The sequence below is a fragment of the Triticum aestivum genome, chromosome 4D, assembly GCF_018294505.1.
Source record: "Triticum aestivum cultivar Chinese Spring chromosome 4D, IWGSC CS RefSeq v2.1, whole genome shotgun sequence".
Lineage (NCBI taxonomy): Eukaryota > Viridiplantae > Streptophyta > Magnoliopsida > Poales > Poaceae > Triticum > Triticum aestivum.
Genome location: NC_057805.1, coordinates 458,556,115 through 458,579,505, shown reverse-complemented (window position 1 = coordinate 458,579,505; position 23,391 = coordinate 458,556,115). Strand labels below are relative to the sequence as shown.

General features: G+C 47.5%; 1 protein-coding gene across 2 annotated transcripts; it reads right to left on the bottom strand.

The window, feature by feature from the left end:
• Positions 1-1,108: 1,108 nt before the first annotated feature.
• Positions 1,109-3,650, bottom strand: LOC123098593 (F-box/kelch-repeat protein At1g74510). 2 transcript variants are annotated; one of them, XM_044520630.1, is made up of 2 exons: positions 3,358-3,650; positions 1,109-2,798 (listed from the first exon to the last, which is right to left on the bottom strand). In XM_044520630.1, the coding sequence occupies exon 2, from the start codon at positions 2,699-2,701 to the stop codon at positions 1,403-1,405; it is 1,299 nt and encodes a 432-aa protein (XP_044376565.1). In that variant the 5' UTR covers positions 2,702-2,798; positions 3,358-3,650; the 3' UTR covers positions 1,109-1,402. The 2 variants fall into 2 exon arrangements, with proteins under 2 accessions (XP_044376565.1, XP_044376564.1); XM_044520629.1 differs by having other exon boundaries at positions 3,146-3,470.
• Positions 3,651-23,391: the final 19,741 nt, after the last annotated feature.

Genomic DNA, 23,391 nt, shown 5'->3' with positions numbered 1-23,391 from the left:
CTATATTGCTACAACCAGAGTTTACTGTCGTGCACAATGCTATTTGTCACTCGTGTAAGAAGATGAACAAAAGGTTGCCACACTATGCAAGATGACATGTAAAAAAGTGCAGCAGTGCTCTGATCGGCTCACAACCATTTTCTTGCTCCAAATGGCAAGAACTACAAGGTTTCTTTTTACCACATATATATGTCTGCAAGTCGACATCGACAGATTACACAGGCTCCTTTCATATAGCAAGCGCCGCCATCTGCACTCAGCGCGCCACCAATCAATTCGGCTCTCATTCCAGAAATCCAGGGGCAATGTAGGATGGATGCTGCCACACAGGAAGAAGCATGTATGCAAATCTAAATGCCCAAAACAGAAGAATGTGTGTGCCCTATGGATCACAAATACGGTTCAAACAAATGGTCGGTCAGACAGATAACTCACTCAAAAAGACTAATAAACACCAGTTGCAGATGGATCACTTCCTTTTAACCTTACTAATGATATATATGTTCCCTTATTGCAACATTGCTAATAGAGGATGACATCAATTTGCTGAAATAGCTATAACAGAACACGCAGAATCAATCAGCTAGAGAGCTTTTTGCCCTTTCGCTCTCAGGGATAATTCAATGATCCAGTAAAACCATGAGGAGGCTTACTTCTAGGCTAGCAACAACTAAAGGCAGAAGGGTCGACAACTCCCAGGAAACTTGTCACTAAATGGCCAGTAAAATGATCTAGTTTTGAAAACTCTGCTGCTTTGACACTCCATCAGAAACAGAACATCTCAAACTCGATTCAGTTGACTAACTAAAACATCAGTACATGGAAATATGAACTAAAACACCTGAGTCAAACAAACCCACAAGCAAACCATCACAACTAAAACTAGAACAATACCAGCATCTAATAGCACATACAAATTCACAACCAGCAAAACAACATATCATTACCAACTTACAAGCTGATAACACAATTCAGAAAAGCATATCATGAAGCAAGCTGGATGAATAAGAAACATAGCAGTGAATTGATAAACATGCTCTAGTTGCAGCCAAAGATAAATCAAGCATTGCTTAACAGGTTGTTCATCATCAACAGTGAAAGGCGAGCATTCTGGAAGTTGTTTCTAGATTATTAATATAACACTGTTTTTGCATAGTCTCGTATCTTTGAAATCACGAGCTGTTGATCCAAATTGCAAATGTAGAAATGGATTAGCAAGGAAAACAGAAGTATTAGAACTCAAGGGTTACATGAGTGCTGCCGCTCAGCAGATGTCCAGTTAACTGGGCAGAAGGCATAAATCCCTACGAAGAATCAGGGCTGGAGCAATTGAACAGGCTGCCTTTGTGCATACTATCATCCTTCATAAATATCCACTGCATCCAATCTTTATTCAGTGGACTCAGCAACCCATCACGGCGCAGTTATACACGAAGTTCCCGGATTGCCGTGTGGCAACCAAATTCCACACAGGCGGTTGCTCATCGGGAACCCAGGAATTAAGCTCAATGATGCCACCAATAGAAGTCCTTGGGCCTCCGATGACAATCAGCCGGTCACCACAGGCTCGGAAAGCAAGGCCCCAGCCATTCATCGACACAGACCGTTCAGGCAATTTCCCAAGAGCGATCCACTTATTATTCAGCTTGTCATACTTCTTCACATCCTTCTCACTGTAATCAGCTGCATAGAGCTGATTGTTGACAACTGCAATGAGTGGAGGAGCACCTGTCACTCCATTGAGGCCCTCAGACATGTTCTCAATGACCCTCCATGACCCCCGATTCAAGTCATATTCCTCACCACATGTCAGTACCTGGTTGTTGTTGGTAACACCACCAATCACATAGAACTTGCCATCCAAGAACACACCAGAACACATCTTCCTAGCTCTATTCATGCTGGGAAGGGGTGTCCAAGTGTGTGTCACAGAATCATACATCTCGGCAGAGCTCAGTATCTTTCCAGAAGCATCGGTGCCTCCAGCGACATACGCCTTTTCACCGACGCTTGTTGATCCAAACAAGCACCGGGGAGAGTTCATGGGATCAGCCCTTGTCCATGAATTGGTCAGGATGCTATATCTGAACACAATGTGTGCCATCCCAAACACAAGCAGCTCGGTGCCCACAGCCAGGGACTCCTTGTCAGAGCACATGAAGCATTCATCCGGTGGCATCTTGGGCACCTGGATCCAGCGCTCCCTGTAGGGGTCATAGGCGTCCCACTCCAGGACATTGCAGGAGAAGTAGACCCAATGCTCGGCGATGCCATTCTGCCGCCGCAGGCGGTAGATCTCCCCGTTGCGCACCAGGGAGTTGAAGTCCCTGTTGAGGGAGGCGACGGAGCCATAGTCCGACCTGGAGAGCCGGAGGAGGCAGTTGATGGAGAGGTCGCGGCCAATCTCGCCAATGAGATTGGCCCCAGAGCCTTGCTGCTCCCCTCCGCCGCTGCCGGAGGAGGCATGGCGGCTGGAGCCGTGGCTCTCGGTGATGTCCGGCGTGTGCGGCTGCGGGGAAGGCGACTTGCTGCGCTTCCCGCTGCTGCTGCCGCCGGCGTCTACCTCCTCCATGTCTTCCGCGCGGAAGTCTTCCGGCGCGGGCCGCTTGCTGCCGCTGAGGAGGAACGCCCAGTCGGAGTCCGGGTCGCAGTAGCTGGGCAGGGAGCGCGAGACGAGGCAGGATTTGCCCTCCAGCATCATGGCTTCTCCCCCTCCCGCTCGGCTTATTATCTTGTCGGATGAGACTGATCCGGAAAGGGAGAAATCTGGGCGTGCTCGCTGATCTCCTAGCCGCGATCTGCAATAATAATGGAATTAACAGGGGAGGGAGGAAAGTAAGCGCGGACGAAATCGGCGAGAAGAAACGGATCAGGAACAGGGGCATTTGAGATCTGAGAGGGGCGCGTGAAGAAAACAAGGCGTAAAAATCGAATCTTCCGGCGAGAACCCAACCGATCTGCCGCCCTCCCACCCCCAAATCGCTCCCCCGAGAACCAAACCAAATCTTTCCCCCGCCCTCCGCGGCGGCCCCGCCGGGCGACGCGAATCCAGGCGGAGAAGCAGGGGGCGGCTCCATCCAATCCAATCCAATCCAATCCAACAGAGAAAGGAAGAACATGCGCAGGAGGGGCAAGAAAGAATCACCTAACAGCAACAAATCGAACCCATGGCAAGATCACGCGCGGGCCCGCCCAAGGAAATCTGGACTGAGAGATCGCGGCCGGCGGCCCAATCAGCGCGCCCCCATCGCCGCGGCGCCCGAGAAATCCCCACCACCAACTCCTTCTGCCCCCTCCGTCCTACCAGATGCGCGAGCGAGCGAGCAAGCAAGCAAGCGAGCAAGGAAGGATTTATACCTGTAGAGAGAGATAGATAGATGGCTCTATCTACTGCTGCCACTTGGTTACAACTGCCCCTTCTAATGCTTCTGCCCCTGCTGCAGCCCTCTGCCGCTGCCCCTCGCCCCCCGCCTCTCTCTCCTCTCTTGTAGTCCTCCTCCCCTCCCCTCCCCTGCCCTGGTGTGTGCGCGCTGCCCTCCTCCCTCGCCCCCTCTCGTGCGTGCGTACTACTTGGGGAATTGGGATTCGCCTCTCGCTTTATTTCTTTCCCTTTTTATTCCCCCTTTTTTTTTCTCTCTCTCCCCCCACCCCTTTCCCGTCCGTCTGTTTTGGCTCGTCGGAATTGGAAACCGGGCAGGCCGCAGAAATAGAAAAATGCCCCAGCGGCCACCGGCCAGCTCACCTGAAGCTGAGGTGGACTCACTCTCTCTCCCCCCACTCCCTCTGCCTGTACGCCCGCACGTCTCCCGCGTATCTATCCATCCCTCGCTCGCTCGCCGCCCCCTGCCTGCCTCGTCTGATTGGCAGCGTTGGCGGTAGCAGTATAAAATTATCCCTTCTCCTCGTGAAACAATTTTCTTTCTTTCTTTGTTCCCGTCCTTGTCCCGGCCTGAGGGGCTATTTGCTCGTCGTTTGCACGGGCCGTTTGCGCCAGGCTCGCTCGGGGTCGCTTTGGTTATCTGCTATGACAAGTGTGCTTATTGTAATGGTATATGCGTTTGTCTTGTGATGCTGGGGTTATCTAGACTTCTTTTGAAACTGCTGCACAAACCATACATCAGCTCTTCTGATCCCCTCGAAGTAAAAAGAATGCGCCAGCTCTGGTGAGCCTGGAGGACCGTGTAGTATGGTGTGGGATGACAACTTTAGTTGTCAAGCATGGTAACTTTTTTTCGGATGACAAGTTTCAGTTCTTTTTCTTTAGCTTTGTTTTTTCTGTTCGGATGGCAATTTTAGTTGTAAAAACGTCAGGGCGGGGTTGCTTCGTGTCACACGTGTGGAACTTATCATTTGGGTAAATTTTAGGAGGCACCCAAACTAACTGCTCGAGCTCACACGTAAACCAAGTCGCTTTACCGCCGTTTTGGCATGACGGTTCTTATTTTGTAACAGGTCCAACATTTTCATGAGTGACATGTGAGCTAGAGTGCTCGACCTGGGTGGCATTTGAGTGAAATGTAGAAAATGTCATGCAATATTTTTAAAGAAAAAAACCAGGTGGTTAATTACTGCCAAAGAAACCGTTGAAAAATCAAAAGGGATGGCCTCGCTTATAAAGATAATTAAGAGCGAATCCGGTGAAAAGCCCTACATGCTTGTTAGCTCGTGCAAATATGGACCACAATGAATGTAATGAATGTGGGCATTTTCGAAAACGTTTCCTCAATGTCCTCTGTCATCGTCGCCCGAGATAAATGGGGAAGCTTCCGGATGGGTTTTTGACTGGCGTAAAGCACTTGAAGTCCATCATACCACGAGAGGAGCCTTTTTCCCCGTATTCCCATCATCGGATATGTCATGTAAAAATAATTAATGAGAAAAGACAAAGCTTTTGCGCATGTTTAAAATAAAAATTGTAAGTTAGGAGCACGTAGTGTTCTCGAGGGATTACCTTGTTGTCATAAAACGCATGAGCTGGTGCATGTGTGGTGTGGAATCTTATACCATGATGACTATTACACAAAACTACAAACAAACATATGTACAATTGATTTATGTACCTTGAACAAAAAGGGATCACTTGTACCAGAAAAAAAGAATAGGATTCACCCAAACTATAGCTTGAGCTCGTAAGCCAAAATGCTTTCCCTTTTTGACCCTACTGAGTGATTGGCAATGCTATTACCTTGTCTTGGCCTGAGAGGCTATTTGTCCGTCATTTTGCACAGCCGTATGTGCCAGCTCGAGGTCGGTTTAGCCAACTTGGTTATTTGCTATGACAAGTGTACTTATTATACTGGTATTCGTTTTGTCTTCTCATGTTGAGTTTGTGCTGTACTCCCTCCGGTCTAAATGCTCTTATATTTCTTAGAGGGAGTACGTATCTAGATTTTTTTTGAAAACTGCACAAAACTATACAACAACTCTTCTAATTACCTGAAAAATCATCAGCTCTTGTGAGCTAGGAGGATCTTGCGGTGTGGGAGCTTATATCACCGTGGATTTCTCAAAACTACAAGAAAATAAACTTAAGAGCAAACCTAATTGGTTTGTGTACCTTGTGGGGGAAATAGTTGCACAACATGTATAATAAATTTTAGGATGCATCCAAACTAACAACTCGAGCTCACACACAAGCCAAATTGCCCCTAATGAGACTCCCATTCTTTCTTCAACAGATGAGATTCAAATTGGATCCGAAAGATGACGCAACCAAACAAGCATGTGTTGGAAATATGCCCTAGAGGCAATAATTTTGTATTATTATATTTTCGTTATTCATAACTAAGAGTTTATGTTTCATGTTGCTAACTGCTATGATCCTGGAATATGCGATTCAGTGGAAAACTCATATGCACGTGTGGAATGATAAACGACAAAACAATAGGTTCCCGGTCCCGCCTCTAGGACTGGCTCAAGTGTTGTTGGTGATCAGGTTTCCGGATCTTGGGTTATTGTTAAGCGTAACGATAGTCCTGAAATAAACATTGAGGATATGACATTAGAAGAACGATCATATTGAATCGACTCAAACATGTATGTTATACTTTGTGATTACATCGTGTGAAATCATCTGTTATAACACGAAGTGTTAGCATGTGTTTTAGTTCCTCAGACCATGAGAGTGTATCGGTCACTTCCTACCAAACGGTGGGCTTTGGGGTTGCTCAAACGTCACCTGTAACAAGGTGATCATAACGACAACTTTCAGGCTCACCGGAAAGTTTGCCAAGTGACCGAACAGCTCGAGAGTGGGATTTGCTCCTCCGACGATGGAGAGATGTTCTTAGGGCCCTCTCGGTGTGACGGCATCCAGCATCGTCTGGCCAGACACAGGTGACTACGTCACGGGGATGCCGGAACAAGTTAACAAGAAATAAGAACAGAACCGGTGACGGGAGCAACGGTATAGTGGGCATGGTGATGACTCAGGAGGATACCAATGCACACCGGGTTTTGTAAAGTATCGCGAAGCAAAGGGAACATAACACGATAACCAAAGGTTCACTTGAATATCATTCATGTAATCATAGGGACCGATATGGATGTCCACGGTTCCGCTATCGGTCATTGAACAAAGGGGTTTCGTTCATGTCTATGATTTACTGAACCTACGGGGTCACAAGCTTAAGGTAATCATGATCTGTTGGGTGTTAGTAAGACGGGAGTGATGAGAATACAATTGTGAAATTGTTTTATTAATATCCGGAATAGTTCCGAGAGGTTCCGAAAGCATTTCGGGGTCACCGGAAGGGTTTCGGTGAGTATCAGGTAATACCGGGTATTATCGATTAATTATATATAGGTGAAAATGTTTTCAGAGATGTTAAATTATATATATAATGCTCTGAAAATATTCAGTTTATTTTATATTTAATTAAAATATCAACGGGCCTAAAAAGTCCAAGAGGTGGAAGGCAACTTGGGCCACAAGGCCCAAGTAGGAAGTGGCGCCCCCCTTGCCATATAAGGGGGGCCGAATCGGACTAGGGGAGGAGTCCTACACTCCTACTCCTCCCCCTTGGCCGGCGCCCCAAGGAGGGACTTTCCCTCCTTGGTGGCTTCCCTCTCCTCCCCTCCTAACCTATATATACTAGAGGATTTATCCCTATTGATATACAAGTTTTGGAGCCTCCTCTAGTTGATCTAGTTTTTTTTCTAGTTGGTCCTAGTTGACTAATTAGAGCTAGCCCTAGCCACCTCTAATCCTCATAATTAGAAGCCCACTGTGGTTCTAAACTCCTCCATCTAATTCTCCGACGACGATTAGCTCTGGACGGTGAAGCGTTGCCGGATCATGAAGACCGTACGCTTCACTAGTACGCGTCAGTCCTAAACAAACGGTTTTTAACCCCTTTCCACGACGGCATTTGGAACCGTCGCCAAGTGAGTGTGGGCGATAGGGGGGTCCTTCCCACACGACCCAGAAACCGTCGGGGATATGCCCTCCTGGCACACACGCTCGGCAAAATGAGGTCGTGTGCGACCGGCGAGCGCTCAAATACGAAAATACGTACAGTAGAGCTAAAAAATTACAATTATACGCGCGAAATTATTTCTGGTCACAAGTACATCCCACACAGCCAGTCCCCGCTAACCGTTTCCGTTCATATGTACATCCCACACAGCCGCTTCAAGGAAAACGTTTCCGTTCACAGGTACATCACACACAATTTTTCCCGTTAAATCGTTTGCGTTATTGAATGTATCACACACTGTCCGTAGAAAAAACTGTGTGGCAAAGGCTGTCCATCACACACAGTTTTTATGTGGTAAACGTTTGCGCAAGGTGGCCTAACACAAACAGTTTTCAAGAGAAACTCGTGTGTGATTGTTCATTGATCCAACATGGTTTATTCCTAGAAACTGTGTGCGTTGCCTGAGGTCATCGCCCACGGTATTTTTTCAATAACCGTTTGCAATATCAAAACCCAATTAGCAGGCTGATTTGCCATTAGCAGGCTAATTGTCCTATTATTAATAATCCATTTATTAATCTAATTGACATTCATATTAAGCACATAATATATTTCATTCATATTAAGGAAGCAGAATTTCATAATTGAAATACATCAGAGTACAACATGATATAGCTTCAGCACTCAGCTACCCCATTACACAACTGCACCAGCACCAAGTTCCACATGCAACATGTAGAACCTTTCGAAATTAGCATCATAGACGGTATATAGACAGATGCATCTCATCTGGAAAACTGCTGAAGCGGAAGGCGAATATTGAGCCTTCATTCATGTTGAAGGTCTTTGCAACTTTAGGCCAGTGCCTGTGGATGGTTGACCGTCCGTCCTTCGTCCTCTTCAGGAACACTTCAATATTGAACCGTGGGTGTTGTATGAAAACCTTCCTCGCCTCCTGACCATAGAGGTGGTTTGAGAGGTAATCATCAGTGAACTGCTTTTGAAAGGCCTGCAAACAAGGATGTGCATAAATATATTCTCTATATTGGAAATGGGGCAAAGGAATAAAAAAAGGCAAGGTATAATAGTTAGTACCATCTTGTAGTGAACTGATGTATTCTTCATTGTGCACACAAAGATCTTGTTGTTTTTTGTCGCTAATTTCTTTATCCTAACAATCTTTCTGAGTTTCTTGATTTGATTGATATTCATGGACAACTCATTTCCCATATGCAAAAAGGGTCGAACAGTGGGTCAAAACTGTCGGCGTCCTGGGAACGGTGGTCCCCAGACTTGCCTGCCTGCGGTCCACGGCGTGGCTCCACTAACGGCCCGGTACGACCCATCTTCACCAGAAAACACTCAAGACCCTCGCGAGGCGGACGACACAAGACCTCCTCAGGGGCAGCCTCACTAGGCTGGCTCGCGAGGAGCGGAGAGATCAAGGCGAGGGGCACCTCGTGAAGTTCCCGTGACGTGAGCCATGACGAGCAAGGTGATAACCCACAAGTATAGGGGATCAATTGTAGCCTCTTTCGATAAGTAAGAGTGTCGAACCCAATGAGGAGCTAAAGGTAGAACAAATATTCCCTCAAGTTCTATCGACCACCGATACAACTCTACGCACGCTTGACGTTCGCTTTACCTAGAACAAGTATAAAACTAGAAGTACTTTGTAGGTGTTGTTGGATAGGTTTGCAAGAATATAAAAAGCACATAAATAAAAAGTAGGGGCTGTTTAGATAAAGACACAACTAAATTAGTTTTAGTAGAGAACTTTTTGTCACGAGAAAGTTATTTGTCCTTAGGCAATCGATAACTAGACCGGTAATCATTATTGCAATTTTATTTCAGGGAGAGACGTAAGCTAACATACTTTCTATTCTTGGATCATATGCACTTATGATTGGAACTCTAGAAAGCATCCACAACTACTAAAGATCATTAAGGTCCCAACCATAACATTAAAGCATCAAGTCCTCTTTATCCCATACGCAAACAACCTACTTACTCGGGTATATGCTTCTGTCACTCACGCCACCCACCATAAGCAAATCATGAACATATTGCAAACCCTACAGCGGGGATCCCTCACGCTTGCGCAACACGGAGAGCACCATAGGACAGCACCAATAATAAAACATGCAACTCAAACCAATCACGATCATCAATTAACCCATAGGACAAAACGGATCTACTCAAACATCATAGGATAGCCATACATCATTGGGAAATAATATATAGCGTTGAGCACCATGTTTAAGTAGAGATTACAGCGGGTAAAAGAGGGGTTACACCGCTGCATAGAGGGGGGAAGAGTTGGTGATGACGGCGGTGAAGTTCTTGGTGAAGATTGCGGTGATGATGATGGCCCCGGCGGCGTTCCGGTGCCACCGGAAGAGAGGGGGAGAGGGGCCCCCTTCTTCTTCTTCTTCTTCTTCTTCCTTGACCTTCTCCCTAGATGGGAGAAGGGTTTCCCCTCTGGTCCTTGGTCTCCATGGCATGGGAGGGGCGAGAGCCCCTCCGAGATTGGATCTGTCTCTCTGTCTCTCTCTGTTTCTACGCTGCGGTATTCTGCCCTTTCACCGTTTCTTTTATAACCGGAGATCCATAACTCCGATTGGATTGAAACCTTCGCCCAGATTTTTCTCCGAATTAGCTTTCTTGCGGCCAAAGAAGAGTAGTAATCGCCTTACGGGGTGCCCACGAGGGTCAGGGGCGCGCCCAGGGGGGCAGGCGCGCCCCCCTGCCTCGTGGCCCCCTCGGGCACCGTCTCGCGTTGATTCTTCTTCCCATATTTCACAAATATTCCAAAAATATTCTCCGTCCGTTTTTATCCCGTTTGGACTCCGTTTGATTTGGGGTTTCTGCGAAACATAAAACATGCAACAAACAGGAACTGGCACTGGGCACTGGATCAATATGTTAGTCCCAAAAATAGTATAAAAAGTTTCCAAAAGTATATGAAAGTTGTATAATATTGGCATGAAACAATCAAAAATTATAGATACGACGGAGACGTATCAGCATCCGCAAGCTTAATTCCTGCTCGTCCTCGAGTAGGTAAATGATAAAAAAGATAATTTTTGATGTGGAATGCTACCTAGCATAATCTTGATCATGTAATCTAATCATGGCATGAATATTAAGACACGAGTGATTCAAAGCAATAGTCTATCTTTTGACATTAAGACAATAATACTTCAAGCATACTAATAAAGCAATCATGTCTTTTCAAAATAACATGGCCAAAGAAAGTTATCCCTACAAAATCATATGGTCTGGCTATGCTCCATCTTCACCACACAAAATATTCACATCATGCACAACCCCGATGACAAGCCAAGCAATTGTTTCATACTTTTGATGTTCTCAAACCTTTTCAACTTTCACGCAATACATGAGCATGAGCCATGGACATAGCACTAGGTGGAATAGAATATGATGGCGGAGGTTGTGTGGAGAAGACAAAAAGGAGAAAGTCTCACATTGACGCGGCTAATCAACGGGCTATGGAGATGCCCATCAATTGATGTCAATGCAAGGAGTAGGGATTGCCATGCAACAGATGCACTAAGAGCTAGAAGTGTATGAAAGCTCAAACTGAAACTAAGTGGGTGTGCATCCAACTTGCTTGCTCATGAAGACCTCGGGCATTTGAGGAAGCCCATCATCGGAATATACAAGCCAAGTTCTATAATGAAAATTCCCACTAGTATATGAAAGTGATAACTCAAGAGACTCTCTATATGAAGAACATGGTGCTACTCTGAAGCACAAGTGTGGTAAAAGGATAGTAACATTGCCCCTTCTCTCTTTCTCTCTCATTTTTTTCTTTTTTTTGGCCTTTCTCCTTTTTTCCTCTCTTTTTTATTTTTTCCGTCCGGAGTCTCATCCCGACTTGTGGGGGAATCATAGTCTCCATCATCCTTTCCTCACTGGGACAATGCTCTAATAATGATGATCATCACACTTTTATTTACTTACAACTCAATATTACAACTCGATACTAGAACAAAGATATGACTCTATATGAATGCCTCCGGCGGTGTAGCGGGATGTGCAATGATCTAGCGTAGCAATGACATCAAAAAACGGACAAGCCATAAAAACATCATGCTAGCTATCTTATGATCATGCAATGCAATATGACAATAAATTCTCAAGTCATGTATATGATGATGATGGAAGTTGCATGGCAATATATCTCGGAATGGCTATGGAAATGCCATGATAGGTAGGTATGGTGGCTGTTTTGAGGAAGATATAATGAGGCTTATGTGTGATAGAGCGTATCGTATCACGGGGTTTGGATGTACCGGCGAAGTTTGCATCAACTCTTGAGGTGAGAAAGGGCAATGCACGGTACCGAAGAGGCTAGCAATGATGGAAGGGTGAGAGTGCGTACAATCCATGGACTCACATTAGTCATAAAGAACTCATATACTTATTGCAAAAGTTTATTAGCCCTCAAAGCAGTACTACTACGCATGCCCCTAGGGGGGTAGATTGGTAGGAAAAGACCATCGCTCGTCCCCGACCGCCACTCATAAGGAAGACAATCAATAGATACCTCATGCTCCAACTTCGTTACATAACGGTTCACCATACGTGCATGCTACGGGAATCACAAACTTCAACACAAGTATTTCTACAATCCACAACTACCCACTAGCATGACTCTAATATCACCATCTTTATATCGCAAAACTATTGCAAGGAATCAAACACATCATATTCAGTGATCTATAAGTTTTATGTAGGATTTTATGACTAACCATGTGAATGACCAATTCATGTCATCTCTCTAAATAGATATAAGTGAAGCAAGAGAGTTTAATTCTTTCTACAAAAGATATGCCCACGCTCTAACAAATATAAGTGAAGGAAAAGAGCATTCTACAAATGGCGGTTTTCTATGTGAAGAGAAACAGGCAATCCAAACTTCAAATGATATAAGCGAAGCACATGAAGCATTCTATAAAGCCATACTCAAAAGATATAAGTGAAGTGCAAAGAGCATTCTATAAATCAAACAAGGACTATCTCATACCAGCATGGTGCATAAAATAAAAGTGAAAACTAAATGCAAAAGACGCTCCAAGATTTGCACATATCGCATGAATGAAACGAATCCGAAAACATACCGATACTTGTTGAAGAAATATGGATGCCTTCCGGGGCATCCCCAAGCTTAGACGCTTGAGTCTCCTTGAATATTTACTTGGGGTGCCTTGGGCATCCCCAAGCTTGAGCTCTTGCCTCTCTTCCTTCTTCTCACATCGAGACCTCCTCGATCTTCGAACACTTCATCCACACAAAACTTCAACAGAAAACTCGGTAAGATCCGTTAGTATAATAAAGCAAATCACTACTCTAAGTACTGTTGAAAACCAATTAATATTTTGTTTTTTCATTTTAGCTACTGTAATATAACTTTTCCATGGCTTAATCCACTGATATAAATTGATAGTTTCATCAAAACAAGCAAACTATGCATCAAAAACAGAATCTGTCTAAAACAGAACAGTCTGTAATAATCTGAACATTCACCATACCTCTGGTACTTCAAAAATTCTGCCACAATTAGGAAACATAAAAAATTTGTATATAAAGACAGTGCAAAAAGTTTCAGAACCGTTTAATGTTCCAGTAAAAAATGTAAAATCGCGCACTACAGCCAAAGTTTCTGTCCTGCACCGCACAAACCAACAAGCATTGTAAACATCCTAAAGGCAAACCTTGGCACATTATTTTTATAATACAATGGAATTGTACAAGGGGATAATTATTTTTTTTGAAAAGTTTCTGTAATCAAGATTCACAAAGTTTCCATGAGCATGAACAAAGTTCAAGGAGCTCCCCCACTTCAACAATGCTTGTCTCTCTCACTTTCACTTTCCTTTTTGAAAAGTTTTGAGTTCCCCTCTTTATTTATTTTTGTTTTTAAACTTTATAAAAGCACTCAACAGAAATAAATGACTCTCTAAAACTTCCGGGTTGTCTCCCTGGCAGTGCTTTCTTTAAAGCCATTAAGCTAGGCATATAGTGCTCAAGCAATGGATCCACCCGGATCCCAAGGTATATCAAAACCAATTTTAATTAACAATGATTTAGCATTTAGTAGTGAGCACAAAGCAACATATATCAAGCAATGACGAAATCTAACTCTCTTCCTATGCATCGGCATGTCATAAAAGAACAATTCATGCACACAAAGTAAAGGCCAATGCATAGTATAAACCGTTTCTTGCAATTTTATCGTGTTGGAAACATAAAGAGGAGGAGATGTAGTTCCTCTCTCATAATAATTGCAAGTAGGAGCAGCAAGCACATGCATATTATATTCATCAAAATCATCATGTGCAACGGTAAAAGGCAACCCATCAATATAATCCTTAATAAGTGCAAACTTCTCCGATATAGTGTAGTTTGGAGAATTCAAAAAGATAATAGGACTATCATGTGTGGGTGCAATAGCAGCAGTTTCGTGTTTAACATAAGGAACTATAGCAAGTTCATATCCATAAGCATAATTCATATTGGCATCTTGGCCACAAGCATAGCAAGCATCATCAAAAAGGGATATTTCAAAAGAATCAACGGGATCATAACAATCATCATAGCATTCATCCTTCGGTATGCACGAAGGGAAAATAAACAATGTATGAGTTGAAGAGTTACTCTCATTAGAAGGTGGGCACGGGTGAGCAATCCGCTCTTCCTCCTTTTGTTCTTCGCTCTCCTCCTCATCTTTTTCATCCAATGAGCTCACAGTTTCATCAATTCCTTCTTCCATAGACTCCTGCAAAATATTAGTCTCTTCTTGGACAGCGGACGAGTCCTCAATATATGGTTTAATATAAGGATTAGAAGCATAATTATCATAGCAATATTTAAGTATGGCCAAATTTTCAGATTTGTAGAGAATAGCATCACACTCTTCAATAAAAGAAGCAATTTCACAAGTACCCCTAAAAGCAACAAATTCTTCAATTTGTTGAACATCATAGTAATTATAAACACCCTTAGTATACGAAGATACGATTCCATTATCACTAAACTCACATTGGTAAGGAAGGTGTTTCTTGGGGTTTTTAGAACAACAAGTATAATCATATATTTCACATAGATTCCAAGCATAGCACTGCAAACGATGAATTTGATCCAATAAAAGTTTCCCCTTTTCAGATATGCGGTGTCGCACATAACAAGCATGCTCATCTAAAGATTTTCCTCAACTAAGCTAGTTGGGGTTTCAGCACGAGCACATAGGGATCGAAGATGATCCAAGTAAAAAGCTTCAGGAGTGTGATAGATTTTGAGTGGTTCTTCAACCATTGGTTCAGTAGGTACAAGTAATTTTTTTTGGTATTTTGCGTTTCCTACCCATAACTAAAGATAGAAAACAAGAGCACAAAATAAAAACTACTTAGTTATAAAGCAAACAAGCACACACGAGAATATTCACCCCACGCTATTACTCCCCGGCAACGGCGCCATAAAAAGGTCTTGATAACCCACAAGTATAGGGGATCAATTGTAGCCTCTTTCGATAAGTAAGAGTGTCGAACCCAATGATGAGCTAAAGGTAGAACAAATATTCCCTCAAGTTCTATCGACCACCGATACAACTCTACGCATGCTTGACGTTCGCTTTACCTAGAACAAGTATAAAACTAGAAGTACTTTGTAGGTGTTGTTGGATAGGTTTGCAAGAATATAAAAAGCACGTAAATAAAAAGTAGGGGCTGTTTAGATAAAGACACAACTAAATTAGTTTTAGTAGAGAGCTTTTTGTCACAAGAAAGTTATTTGTCCTTAGGCAATCGATAACTAGACCGGTAATCATTATTGCAATTTTATTTGAGGGAGAGGCGTAAGCTAACATACTTTCTCTTCTTGGATCATATGCACTTATGATTGGAACTCTAGCAAGCATCCGCAACTACTAAAGATCATTAAGGTAAAACCCAACCATAGCATTAAAGCATCAAGTCCTCTTTATCCCATATGCAAACAACCTACTTACTCGGGTATATGCTTCTGTCACTCACGCCACACACCATAAGCAAATCATGAACATATTGCAAACCCTACATCGGGGATCCCTCACACTTGCGCGACACGGAGAGCACCATAGGACAGTACCAATAATAAAACATGCAACTCAAACCAATCACGATCATCAATTAACCCATAGGACAAAACGAATCTACTCAAACATCATAGGATAGCCATACATCATTGGGAAATAATATATAGCGTTGAGCACCATGTTTAAGTAGAGATTACAGTGGGTAAAAGAGGGGTTACACCGCTGCATAGAGGGGGGGAAGAGTTGGTGATGACGGTGGTGAAGTTGTTGGTGAAGATTGCGGTGATGATGATGGCCCTAGCGGCGTTCCGGCGCCACCGGAAGAGCGGGGGAGATGGCCCCCCTTCTTCTTCTTCTTCCTTGACCTTCTCCCTAGATGGGAGAAGGGTTTCCCCTCTGGTCCTTGGTCTCCATGGCATGGGAGGGGCGAGAGCCCCTCCGAGATTGGATCTGTCTCTCTGTCTCACTCTGTTTCTGCGCTACGGTATTCTGCCCTTTCACCGTTTCTTTTATAACCGGAGATCCGTAACTCCGATTGGATTGAAACCTTCGCCCAGATTTTTCTCCGAATTAGCTTTCTTGCGGCCAAAGAAGAGCAGTAACCACCTTACGGGGTGCCCACGAGGGTCAGGGGCGCGCCCAGGGGGCAGGCGCCCCCCTGCCTCTGGCCCCCTCGGGCACCGTCTCGCGTTGATTCTTCTTCCCATATTTCACAAATATTCCAAAAATATTCTCCGTCCGTTTTTATCCCGTTTGGACTCTGTTTGATATGGGGTTCTGCGAAACATAAAACATGCAACAAACAGGAACTGGCACTGGGCACTGGATCAATATGTTAGTGCCAAAAATAGTATAAAAAGTTGCCAAAAGTATATGAAAATTGTATAATATTGGCATGAACAATCAAAAATTATAGATACGACGGATACCTATCACAAGGCCAGGCGGGGCGCCAGGCGGGCGCCAGCAGGCGCAGAGTACTGGTTTCCTCTTTAGTGCTAAAGGAGCAGGCGCAGGGGAGGAGTCCCGAGGCATTAGGCAAAGGTTTCCATATCAGTGCAACGAGACCAAGACTAGCAGGACGGCAGGACGGAGGTCATCGCGGAGCCCACGACGTCGTCACCACCAGAGCCTTTGGCAGGCGAAGACCACCTTTTGTCAGGATAGCTTGTACTAGCTGTCCCCCTTCAAATTGGTCGTTGTGGGATCCCTTCCCGCCTAAACATTTGGGAAGAGGACCTGGGCCTCCATAAATAGGACTAGCCACCACCATAGGAGGAAACTGATCTTGGATCGGATCCATTCCGTCCTCACACGCACCAGCTCACCGAGCTCAAGAACACCTCTCCTCGGGAGGCTATTCTTCCCTTGTACTTGTTCATCCTCAGCCTACGAGGCAATCCACCACACCACACTGGGTTCGTGCCTTGTCTTGATATTTGCGCCTGCTACCTTCCCCCTTCCGAGCACCTCGCGAGTGGGGGCCGGGCGTGGCGTGCACGCGCCGCGCGCTACCCCGCCATGACTGGCGCTCGCTCCTCTCGGGCGAACTAGCAAACTCTTCGGGAGCCGCAAAACCTCGCGATCCCGCAAAGGACTCCCCTCGGAAGAAATGCACATCCGCAGCTGCCAGATCAATTTGAAGCCCGACTGGACTAAGGTAAGTTACGGCGGCAAGCCCGCAAGGGGCTCGTAAGCTCACAAAAGCGCATTTCAAACCTAGCCTAAGAAGTAAAATGGTAGTCTGTTTACATGAGGGGCTCCCCCTCCCCAAAATTCTCTTACATCATGAGGGGCCATGCCCAATCTTTTGCATGCAGGTTCAAAATAAAGGAGCGCGGGCTTAGTCGGACATGTCGCTCGCCGTGTCTTCCGAATCACTCCCGGGCATGCTACTGGCGCTATCTTCACTGTCATCAACCGTGCCGCCCTCATCCGCCGCGACCACCACCGCGTCATCATCAGAAGCAAAGGCCCGGACCAGAGCATCCTGCTACCTCTTGAGCATGTGTTGGTTTCCCCTTGAAGAGGAAAGGGTGATGCAGCAAAGTAGCGTAAGTATTTCCCTCAGTTTTTGAGAACCAAGGTATTAATCCAGTAGGAGACTACACGCAAATCGCCTAGTACCTGCACAAACAATCAAGAACCTTGCAACCAATGCGATAAAGGGGTTCTCAATCCCTTCACGGCCACTTGCAAAAGTGAGATCTGATAAAGATAATAAGATAAATATTTTTGGTATTTTTGTTGTATAGATTGAAAAGTGAAGATTACAAAATAAATAGTAAACTAAAATTATAGATCGGAAACTTATATAATGTAAAGTAGACCCGGGGGCCATAGGTTTCACTAGTGGCTTCTCTCAAGATAGCATATATTACGGTGGGTGAACAAATTACTACTGAGCAATTGATAGAAAAGCGCATAGTTATGAGAATATCTAGGCATGATCATGAACATAGGCATCGCATCCGTGTCAAGTAGACCGAAACAATTCTGCATCTACTACTATTACTCCACACATCGACCGCTATCCAGCATGCATCTAGAGTATTAAGTTCATAAGAACGGAGTAACACATTAGGCAAGATGACATGATGTAGAGGGATAAACTCAAGCAATATGATATAAACCCCATCTTTTTATCCTCGATGGCAACAATACAATATGTGTCGGTTCCCTTTCTGTCACTGGGATCGAGCACCGCAAGATTGAACCCAAAACTAAGCACTTCTCCCATTGCAAGAAAGATCAATCTAGTAGGCCAAACTAAACCGATAATTCGAAGAGACTTGAAAAGATATCAAATCATGCACATAAGAATTCGGAGAAGAATCAAATATTGTTCATAGATAATCTTGATCATAAACCCACAATTCATCGGATCTCGGCAAACACACCGCAAAAAGTATTATATCGAATAGATCTCCAAAAACATCGAGGAGAACTTTGTATTGAGAACCAAAGAGAGAGAAGAAGCCATCTAGCTAATAACTATGGACCCGAAGGTCTGTGGTAAACTACTCACACATCATCGGAGAGGCTATGGTGTTGATGTAGAAGCCCTCCATGATCGAATCCCCCTCCGGCAGATTGCCGGAAAAGGCCCCAAGATGTGATCTCACGGGTACAGAAGGTTGCGGCGGTGGAAAAGTGGTTTCGTGGCTCCCCTGGATGTTTTCAGGGTATAAGAGTATATATAGGCGAAAGAAGTAGGTCGGTGGAGCTACGAGGGGCCCATGAGGGTGGGGGCGCGCTTACCCCCCTGGGCGCGCCCTCCTGTCTCGTGGCTGCCTCATTGCATCTCTGACTTCCACTCCAAGTCTCCTAGATTGCATTTGTTCCAAGAAAGATCCTCGCGAAGGTTTCGTTACGTTTGGATTCCGTTTGATATTCCTTTTCTGCGAAACACTGAAATAGGCAAAAAAACAGCAATTTGCACTGGGCCTTCGGTTAATAGGTTAGTCCCAAAAATAATATAAAAGAATATATTAAAGCCCATTAAACATCCAAAACAGATAATATAATAGCATGGAACAATAAAAAATTATAGATACGTTGGAGACGTATCACATCGACATTGTCGTCCACCCAGCGCGCTAGGTTGTCCCGGATGATCTCGGGCACTGGAGCAATGGTGGCATCAAAGTCAAAGTTAGGATTGATGTTCTGGAGATGGCTGAAAATGCGGGAAAACACGCGCCCGAGGAGGCCTCGGCTCTTCTCCTCGACAAGCTCGCGAGCCCTCTCAGCCCAGTTCTCCAGGCGTGTCACGACATTAGTGAAGAAGCGAGGTGGCTGGCATAGTCTTCCGCGTGGGGATGAGGGGCGTGTTCATCACAAATAGCGCCCAGCGCCTGGTTGGCCCTCGTTCCGAGGTCCCGGAGCATGGGGGTGTGCTCGCGCTGCAACGTCTGTCGGCGGATCGCATCCTCCCTGCTCTGCTGCTTGAGGGACTCAACAGCGGTAACCCGTTGATGAAGCGGGAGCAGCTCAGCACGGGTGGAGGCCAACTCGGCCTGCACGGAGATCTAGCTGCCTTCTTGCGCTGCTCCGCCTCAGCCAACCTTGACCTGAGGGCGGTGGTCCTGCCCTCAGCTCCGGCTTCCATGAGCTTCAGCTTCAGGTCGTACCTATTGGCAAGATCAGCGCAAGCCTCGGCCACCCCGCGGTCAACGTCCTCCTGGGCCCAGGCCTCGCGCACGCTGGCAGCATCCTCCACTTGGGCAAGATGGCGCTCCCTCGTCTCCAACCACTCAAGCTCAAGGCTGCGCTTCGTGGCCTCCAGAATCAGCGCTTCCTCGCACCTCAAGATCTCCTCCTCGTCGAACGGCACCCCCTTCATCGACGCCAAGGCAGCTCTGCGCGCCTCCACTTGCTGCTCCAGGGAGGCATTCAGGGCCTGGAGCTCCTGCCCGCGCTTCTCGGCGACCTCGTGGCGGTGGTCTGCCTCCCTGGCCTCCTCCAAGGCTCGGGCGCTGGCCTCGTGCGAGGTTGCCAGGGATGCCTCGGCCTTTGCGTTGGCGTGCTCACGCTAGAGGCGCTCGAGGTTAATGGCCACCTTCAGTTGGTACCATTCGTCCACTAGCCGGAGGCCCTCGGTTTCAAGACGAACGTCAACGTCCACGAGTTCTTCCCCAAGCCGGCTCAGCGCACCCATCGCCTCCCGGAAGAGCTCGTGACGGACGGCACCCCGCTTGCGCGCAAGCTCGAGCGCGCGACCGGGTCCATCCTCCACGACAGGGGTTGTCGAAGGAGCCCGAAGTGGCTTGCTTCCTCCCAGCAGAGGGCTGGAGGCCGGCGCCTTCCAGTCGCCCTGCGGGCCTCGACAGAGGCCCGGAGGGGCGGAGGCCCATTGCTCGAAGAAGAGGCCAGGATCGAGGTTATCCAGCCACCGTCAATAACCAGGGGAGGAGCCCTTGGCACACCTTCCGCACCCCAGTCCGGACCGCGAAGGAAGGGCGGCAAGAACGCGGGATCAAGACGCCAGGTCGGCACGCCCATTTCTCTCGCCGACCTTGCACCGAGCACATCGGGCTGTCGTGAGGCGCTCAGAGTCAACGGAGGACTCGAGACAGGAGGAGGTTGCCTCTCGGGGGATTTCGTCACCTTGGCAGAAGGGGCCCTGAGAAACCATGGTCAGGAGGGAAAACAACACTCAAGAAATTACAAAGATAAGGTACTCACTCATCTAGAGCAATGTACTTTCTCTGCTTCAATGGCCGGAAGGTATCACCGCTGCAGCTTGGAGACCCCTTCCTCTTGCGGAGCGCATCGAAGTTCGGTCGGAGCCAGCCGAAGCCTTGGATGTGGTCACCAGCACTAGGCACAGCTGGTGAGGCTCCTGAGGAGGCGACCTCGGGAATGCTGGGCTGCGGGGAGCTCTCAGGCTCCGCTTCACGGCGGCCCGCCGGGGCCTCGGGGGCTTCAGCCTCAGGAGCAGCGGATTGCATCGTCCCCCCAACCATTTCCCCGGGATGGTGGTCTCGAGCCCCAGGAGATGGCGCCTCAGGAGCCTCGAGCGGCGCCCGCCCCACAACAGCCGCGTCTCCAGCACTCGACAGTGCTCGCCCCCCTGCGCCCACTTCTGGGGCGAGCTCCGCGCTGGCGGCAAGCAAGGGAACCACGAAGACAGGGCTCTCGCGAGGCCCTTCAAGACCAGCTGGAGATAGTCCCCACTCATCGAAAGGGGGCATCTGCCTCGTGAACTTCACCTTGTTCGAGCAGCAATACAAGAGAGAACCCTCCTCCGGCATGTTGGCTCGCCCGTCAGGATCTCGAGCACAGTTTGTTGTGCCTCAAGAGGAAGCCCGGACTCGTGAAGCCTCATGCGGTCCTTGCTGCCAGACAAGGTCCACATTGGTCGAGAATGGCGCTGGAGTGGAGCAACACGACGCCGGACGAACTCCTTCACCACCATGGGCGCAGTCACACCAAAATCCTTCAGCCTCTTCAACCGGCGCCAGACATGGGTAAGGCGCGGATCAGCGAGCCTCTCATGGCCCCAGCCGAAGCTGGGAACGGCGGGCGCTCACGGAAGCGAGAGCAGGGGGCTGAGCACGCTGACGTCCATGAACACCCACCGCTTCCAGAACCCGCTCGCAGACGGCGGGAGCTCGAAGTCAATCCTCGAGCCAGCCGTCGCAGCCACGGCCTGGAAGCTCAAGCATCCCGAGAACTGCCGAGGGTCGGTCAGGTGCAGGGAGAAGAAATGGCGAAGTAGGGCCACGGAAGGAGCAATGCCCACCATGGCCTCGCAGACGAAGGCGAAGACAGCAAGAAGGACGATGGATTGGGGATCTAGGTGCAGCATGTGGATCTGGTAATGGGAAAGCACAGCGTTGAAGAAAGTGGAGAAAGGGGGAATCAGGCCTGCCCATAGGGCGTCAAGGAGGATGTGGACCTCAGTGACTGTCCTACCAACAGAGGCGTGGGATGCAGGCCAGGCCACCGTCTTCCCCCATTCGTTGAAGTCGGTGGTGAGCGTTGGGCGAACCTTGTCCATGGCTTCCTGGTTGAGCACCACCGACAGCTCGACGGCTGGCTCAAGGGCTGGAGGTGGTTCGGCTGAGGACTGGGACTTCTTCTTCCCCTTCTTCGTTTGACTCGGCGCCATGGAGACGGAGAGGACAGAGCTCAGGTCGGATTGGAAGAGGGGGCTGTTGTTTCAGGAAGGCGGAAGAGTTGGGGGAGTGCGTCGCCAGCGATGAAGGGGTAACTGTGTAGCTTGCGGTGGCCGCCTAGCCAGGCGGATATCAAGGCTGCGTGGGGAAGCGGGGATGCCCACGTCCTGTCAATCGCCACACGTCAATCAAGGGCACAGGCGGTTGGTGAGGGAGTCCTGGATTAAGGGGTCCTCGGGCGTCCGGCCTATGTGACGTGGGCTTGACTAATGGGCCATGAAGATACAAGACAGAATACTCTCTCCCGTGTCCGGATGGGACTCTCCTTGGCGTGGATGGCAAGCTTGGCGTTCGGATATCAAGATTCCTTTCTCTGTAACCGACTTTCTACAACCCTAGTCCCCCTCCGGTGTCTATATAAACCGGAGGGTTTAGTCCGTAGAGGCAATCATAATCATACAGGCTAGACTTCTAGGGTTTAGCCATTACGATCTCGTGGTAGATCAACTCTTGTAATACTCATATTCATCAAGATCAAGCAAGCAGGAAGTAGGGTATTACCTCCATAGAGAGGGCCTGAACCTGGGTAAACATCGTGTCCCCTATCTCCTGTTACCATCGACCTTAGACGCACAGTTCGGGACCCCCTACCCGGGATCCGCCGGTTTTGACACTGACATTGGTGCTTTCATTGAGAGTTCCTCTGTGTCGTCACTAGAAGGTTCGATGGCCCCGTCAATCATCTACGATAATGCTACCCTAAGGGAGGCTTTCCTCCCCGGCTAGATCTTTGTGTTCGGCGGCTTCGCACTGTGGGCCAACTCACTTGGCCATCTAGAGCAGATCGACAGCTACGCCCTAGGTCACCAGATTAGTTTTGGAAACCTGGACTATGTCGCTGACGTCCGAGGAGACTTGATCTTCCAAGGATTCGCGACCCCAACCTCCGCTCTGGCCTTAGATCCGGAGCGCGTCGCCAGGCCCGAAGACGGGCTTCCTGAGCCCGCCGGACTATCTGCGGCCACTAAACCCAGTACGGGAGAGTTGGATGAAGTAGCGTTGCTGGTAACCATCACGAAGCCAGACCCTTCTCCGAACACTGGCTCGAAACCCTCGGAGTCAACACCGTGTGAGTTCGGCCGAGGAGTCTCCCTCCCGCCGTACTTCGCGGACTCTCTCCTCTCTGGCCGAACCTCACCTCTAAGCGAGGCTCTGGACTTAATGCGATCCCTTGTCATTACAAAGGAGCAAC